Raw genomic sequence first — 6,800 nt, 5'->3', positions numbered from 1 at the left:
TTAGCCATGCCTCATTTTGCTTAATTTGACATTTTTTAGCTCTGTTTTTGTAAGGGCAGATTCTGTGAGAACAGCACCATCTACAGGCCTGGCATATGCACTACAGCGTCTCCAGCGCTTTGGAACGGCAATGGCCATGGCTGTCTCCTCCTGATTGGTGGAGTTGGCCCAATAGCCGTAGCGCCACCGTCCTGACGTCAGGACAGTGTTCAAATCTGGATCAGTTTTGATCAGATCCGTTGCAGCCCCTTTTTTAGAGATTTGGGTATGGAGGAAAATAGAGAGGGTTGTGTTTTCTGACACTTGGTGAGTTCCCTGGAACACCGGGGACACATATTCATGTAGAAAAGACGTACACAAGTGCATTTTGCATGATAGGTCCCCTTTAAGTACATTTCAAAGCCCATACTTCTTTACTTTTACTTGAGTAAAGAAGTTTAGTCAGTACTTCTACTTTCACCAGAGTATTTTTAAACACGAGTATCTGTACTTCTACTTGAGTAAAGGATGTGTGTACTTCTACTTGAGTAAAGGATGTGTGTACTTCTACTTGAGTAAAGGATGTGTGTACTCTTTATGCCACGTATCCTCATGTCTCTCTCTCTGTTTCAGATCTGAAGAGGGAGGCCAGTATCTGCCACATGCTGAAGCATCCTCACATCGTGGAGCTGCTGGAGACCTACAGCTCCGATGGGATGCTCTACATGGTGTTCGAATAGTAAGTCTCCATCGGGCAAATCACATACAAGTCACATTAAAACCTCCAACACAAAGAGTTTCCTCATTGCTACACAGAAGTTTCCTCCACACTCAGCTTTTGGCGTACATATTCTCAGATAAAGTAAGACGGAATAAACAAATAATTGTAAAAGTACATGTACGCCATCGTTTCCGTTTATCGTGCCGGTCAACATGTCCCGAACAAATGGGAGAAATCCTAAAATGTTCTGTGTTAGCTATAGAGCAAGTTGTGCTTTTGGGGAATTCTTTTCCCCGAAACATCTGTTAAAAGTCCAGCAAATTGAAATATATCCAGTCTTTTAACAGATGTTTCCAGTTCAAGTCCTGCTGTACTAAACACCGGTTAGCACCTACTGAAGAAGAGGGTGTGTAAAGGGGAGGGATGATGAAGAGGGGTGATGATGAAGAGGAGGTAGACAGTGAGGTGCAGCATAAGAAATGAGAAAGCTTGATAGCTGAGGGTGAGGATGAGGAAGGGGTAAGAAAACGAGTGAGTGCAGCTCATGAAGGAGGAAGATGAGATTAAGATTCCTCACTTCTACCTCCAGTGTTTCTCCTCTTCCTCCTCTTCGTATCTTCATCTCTGCTCCTCATGCAGAACTAATTCCTGCGTCGGTGAATTCTCTTATCGCCGAAACGGTTTCATCTGGCGTCTCAGAGAGAGGGAGGAGAACTCTCCAGGAAACACAAGAGAGCTCCTTTAAAAGGGATCGTCGTCACAGTCCTGGAGCTCTGCTGTACAGTGTGTGTTTTGTACACACACTGATGCACACACACACACACACACACACACACACACACACACACACACACACACACACACACACACACTGATGCACACACACGAGGTAGTGCAGGTGGATTTTAGAGCTTTGAGAGCAAAATAGATAACTGAGGAAACAAATAGTGGATTAATGCGGACAATTAAATTATTTGTGTGTGTGTGTGTGTGTGTGTGTGTGTGTGTGTGTGTGTGTGTGTGTGTGTGTGTGTGTGTGTGTGTGTGTGTGTGTGTGTGTGTGTGTGTGTGTGTGTGTGTGTGTGTGTGTGTGTGTGTGTGTGTGTGTGTGTGTGTGTGTGTGTGTGTGTGTGTGTGTGTGTGTGGTGTGTGTGTGTGTGTGTGTGTGTGTGTGTGTGTGTGTGTGTGTGTGTGTGTGTGTGTGTGTGTGTGTGTGTGTGTGTGTGTGTGTGTGTGTGTGTGTGTGTGTGTGTGTGTGTGTGTGTGTGTGGTGTAGATAAAGACATCACTAAAGAGTAACAGCTGTATTTTAAAGTAGGGCAACAAGAAGAGCGCCCTCTAGTGGAGGAACTACAGGACGTCACCTGCACTTCATTATGAGCCTCTCCATCTGTGTGTGTTTTACTAAAGAAACATTAAAACCAACTTTTCCAAGAGATTATCTTCATAGAAAGTCAACACTGACTTCTCAAGTTTGTTTACAAGTGGGTGCAAAAGTCATTAACACCTATAACTTGTTTTAGTAGATTACATTTAAGAAGTTTTAATGAATAACAACCCTAAGTGTCCGTGATCTACGATTTCAACCATATTCAATATAAATGCTATATTTTAATATGTTGTAATGTTATTATGTAGTTAATTAATGTAGTTTTCTTAAAATAGTTTTCTATCTGTGTACCTGGTAATAAAACTGTTTCTGATTCTGATTGATATTTTCTGAATCAACCCACAGACTAAACTTAATTACAGTTTCTCACATCTCACCTTCACCACCCATAAATTAAGTAAAAAAGACTGAAATGTAAATAAACTATTCGTAATTAAAAGCCTGATTGACTCGGTTTGAAGCAGCAGCTCTAACATCTCAGGAAGACGGATAAAGAGATGTTTATCAGACTAAAAATGTCCATGAAAAATCCTCTCAAGGGACAAATATCTCAGACTAAACTTAACTACAGTTTCTCACATCTCACCTTCACCACCAGTCGTTTTAATAAGAGTGACCTTTCCTCCTGACCTTTCCTCCTGACCTGTCCTCCTGACCTGTCCTCCTGACCTGTCCTCCTGACCTTGCCTCCTGACCTTGCCTCCTGACCTTTCCTCCTGACCTTTCCTCCTGACCTTTCCTCCTGACCTGTCCTCCTGACCTTTCCTCCTGACCTTTCCTCCTGACCTTTCCTCCTGACCTGTCCTCCTGACCTGTCCTCCTGACCTTGCCTCCTGACCTTGCCTCCTGACCTTGCCTCCTGACCTTTCCTCCTGACCTTTCCTCACTCTGATCCTCTCTCTCTTCAGTATGGACGGAGCAGATCTGTGTTTTGAGATCGTGAAGAGAGCAGACGCTGGCTTCGTCTACAGTGAAGCCGTGGCCAGGTGAGCTCTCACACCTCAGATTTACTGTCCTTTAAGATGCTGATTTCATCGGGTCAAATTAGATCGGTTTGTAAATGTTTTTACATCGGAATAAGGGCTTATTTGAAAGGTCACCTATTGTGCAAAATCCACTTCTTCACGTCTCTTCTACATCAACATGTGTCCCCTCTTCTTCATGTCTCTTCTACATCAACATGTGTCCCCTCTTCTTCATGTCTCTTCTACATCAACATGTGTCCCCTCTTCTTCACGTCTCTTCTACATCAACATGTGTCCCCTCTTCTTCATCAACATGTGTCCCCTCTTCTTCATGTCTCTTCTACATCAACATGTGTCCCCTCTTCTTCATGTCTCTTCTACATCAACATGTGTCCCCTCTTCTTCATGTCTCTTCTTCATCAACATGTTGTCCCCTCTTCTTCATGTCTCTTCTACAATCAACATGTGTCCCCTCTTCTTCATGTCTCTTCTTCATTCAAACATGTGTCCCCTCTTCTTCATGTCTCTTCTTCATCAACATGTGTCCCCTCTTCTTCATGTCTCTTTCTACATCAACATGTGTCCCCTCTTCTTCATGTCTCTTCTTCATCAACATGTGTCCCCTCTTCTTCCTGTCTTCCTTACATCACCATGTGTCCCCTCTTCCTTCCTGTCTCTTCTTCATCAACACTGGGTCCCCTCTTTCTTCATGTCTCTCTTCATCAACATGTGTCCCCTCTTCTTCATGCTCTCTTCTCATCAACATGTGTCCCCTCTTCTTCATGTCTCTTCTTCATCAACATGTGTCCCCTCTTCTTCATGTCTCTTCTTCATCAAACATGTGTCCCCTCTTCTTCATGTCTCTTCTCATTCAACATGTGTCCCCTCTTCTCATGTGTCTCTTCATCAACATGTGTCCCCCTCTTCTTCATGTCTCTTCTACATCAACATGTGTCCCCTCTTCTTCATGTCTCTTCTTACATCAACATGTGTCCCCTCTTCTTCATGTCTCTTCTTCATCAACATGTGTCCCCTCTTCTTCATGTCTCTTCTTCATCAACATGTGTCCCCTCTTCTTCATGTCTCTTCTTCATCAACATGTGTCCCCTCTTCTTCATGTCTCTTCTTCATCAACATGTGTCCCCTCTTCTTCAGTCTCTTCTTCATCAACATGTGTCCCCTCTTCTTCATGTCTCTTCTACATCAACATGTGTCCCTCTTCTTCATGTCTCTTTCTTACATCAACATGTGTCCCTCTTCTTCATGTCTCTTCTTCATCACCATGTGTCCCATCTTCTTCATGTCTCTTCTTCATCAACATGTGTCCCATCTTCTTCAGTCTCTCTTCATCAACATGTGTCCCCTCTTCTTCATGTCTCTTCTTCATCAACATTGTGTCCCCTCTTCTTCATGTCTCTTCTTCATCAACATGTGTCCCCTCTTCTTCATGTCTTTTCTCATCAACATGTGTCCCTCTTCTTATTTTTCGTCTTCTTACATCAACATGTGTCCCCTCTTCTTCATGTCTCTTCTACATCAACATGTGTCCCCCTCTTCTTCATGTCTCTTCTACATCAACATGTGTCCCCTCTTCTTCATGTCTCTTCTACATCAACATGTGTCCCCTCTTCTTCCATGTCTCTTCTACAATCAACTGTGTCCCCTCTTCTTCATGTCTCTTCTACATCAACATGTGTCCCCTCTTCTTCAGTCTCTTCTTCATCAACATGTGTCCCCTCTTCTTCATGTCTCTTCTACATCAACATGTCCCCTCTTCTTCATGTCTCTTTTACATCAACATGTCCCCTCTTCTTCATGTCTCTTCTACATCAACATGTCCCCTCTTCTTCATGTCTCTTTTACATCAACATGTGTCCCCTCTTCTTCATGTCTCTTTTACATCAACATGTGTCCCCTCTTCTTCATGTCTCTTCTACATCAACATGTCCCCTCTTCTTCATGTCTCTTTTACATCAACATGTGTCCCCTCTTCTTCATGTCTCTTCTACATCAACATGTGTCCCCTCTTCTTCATGTCTCTTCTACATCAACATGTGTCCCCTCTTCTTCATGTCTCTTCTTCATCAACATGTGTCCCCTCTTCTTCATGTCTCTTCTTCATCAACATGTGTCCCCTCTTCTTCATGTCTCTTCTACATCAACATGTGTCCCCTCTTCTTCATGTCTCTTCTACATCAACATGTGTCCCCTCTTCTTCATGTCTCTTCTTCATCAACATGTGTCCCCTCTTCTTCATGTCTCTTCTTCATCAACATGTGTCCCATCTTCTTCATGTCTCTTCTTCATCAACATGTGTCCCCTCTTCTTCATGTCTCTTCTTCATCAACATGTGTCCCCTCTTCTTCATGTCTCTTCTTCATCAACATGTGTCCCCTCTTCTTCATGTCTCTTCTTCATCAACATGTGTCCCCTCTTCTTCATGTCTCTTCTTCATCAACATGTGTCCCCTCTTCTTCATGTCTCTTCTTCATCAACATGTGTCCCCTCTTCTTCATGTCTCTTCTTCATCAACATGTGTCCCCTCTTCTTCATGTCTCTTCTACATCAACATGTGTCCCCTCTTCTTCATGTCTCTCTCATCAACATGTGTCCCCTCTTCTTCATGTCTCCTCTCATCAACATGTGTCCCCTCTTCTTCATGTCTCTTCTTCATCAACATGTGTCCCCTCTTCTTCATGTCTCTTCTTCATCAACATGTGTCCCCCTCTTCTTCATGTCTCTTCTTCATCAACATGTGTCCCCTCTTCTTCATGTCTCTTCTTCATCAACATGTGTCCCTCTTCTTCATGTCTCTTCTTCATCAACATGTGTCCCCTCTTCTTCATGTCTCTTCTTCATCAACATGTGTCCCCTCTTCTTCATGTCTCTTCTTCATCAACATGTGTCCCCTCTTCTTCATGTCTCTTCTTCATCAACATGTGTCCCCTCTTCTTCATGTCTCTTCTACATCAACATGTGTCCCCTCTTCTTCATGTCTCTTCTTCATCAACATGTGTCCCCTCTGTCTAAAGAGACTCTGAAAGTTTCAGGAACAAAGATTCTCTCTCTTTTTGATCCATTTTTATAAAAACCTGTCTGAAAATGAGCTGATCAGATTTTGGCCACTTGATGATGTCATAACGATGTTTTGTCTTGTGTAACCATTAGCCAATCAGCAACCAAGGTAACCCCCCCCCCCCCACCTTATCACCTGAATCTCCTCCTAGAGCACCATTGAGTTCTTTGTAACCAAATCTCTCTCAGAGGGGCGTGGGGAGGGGCTCCTTATTTTCATCTAAAGTAACAGACAGAGAATCAGCACTTTGGAAACAGGGCTGAAACAGAGGGGATTATGGGTAATGCTGCAATGATCTGTTTGGTGTTTCAGCCAATCAGAGACAGGCTCTGGATATATCTGAGACCTGTGATATATTGATGAGAAACAGGGGACCTTTAATACAAAAAAGTTGAAACTGTCGTGGATCCCATGTGACTCACAACAATCAATAAAACACAGACACAGAGATGGTTGAAGTTAAATATTATATTTCTGTACAGCATTATAAGAGACACCTTACCTTGCACCAAAGCAGTCAATAGTGTAATGCCTGTAGCCTAAGAGAACCTTACATTGTCTTTTATGCTGCTGAAACAAAAACAATTTCCCAAATTGGATCTGGATCAGTTTTTATCAGATCCGTTGCAGCCCCTTTTTTAGAGATTTGGGTATGGAGGAAAATAGAGA

The 6,800-nt window shown here is 43.0% G+C and overlaps 1 protein-coding gene across 1 annotated transcript in view; it reads left to right on the top strand.

Moving 5' to 3' along the window:
* caska (calcium/calmodulin-dependent serine protein kinase a) overlaps nt 1-6,800 on the top strand; it is a 174,863-nt gene that overhangs the window by 82,842 nt on the left and 85,221 nt on the right. Inside the window, 2 exon segments of the mRNA XM_034123649.1 lie at nt 613-718; nt 2,999-3,076. Coding sequence (XP_033979540.1) covers nt 613-718; nt 2,999-3,076 — 184 coding nt within the window.

The sequence above is a fragment of the Trematomus bernacchii genome, unplaced genomic scaffold (assembly GCF_902827165.1).
Source record: "Trematomus bernacchii unplaced genomic scaffold, fTreBer1.1, whole genome shotgun sequence".
Classification (NCBI taxonomy): domain Eukaryota; kingdom Metazoa; phylum Chordata; class Actinopteri; order Perciformes; family Nototheniidae; genus Trematomus; species Trematomus bernacchii.
This window is presented reverse-complemented; position numbering and strand designations above follow the sequence as displayed.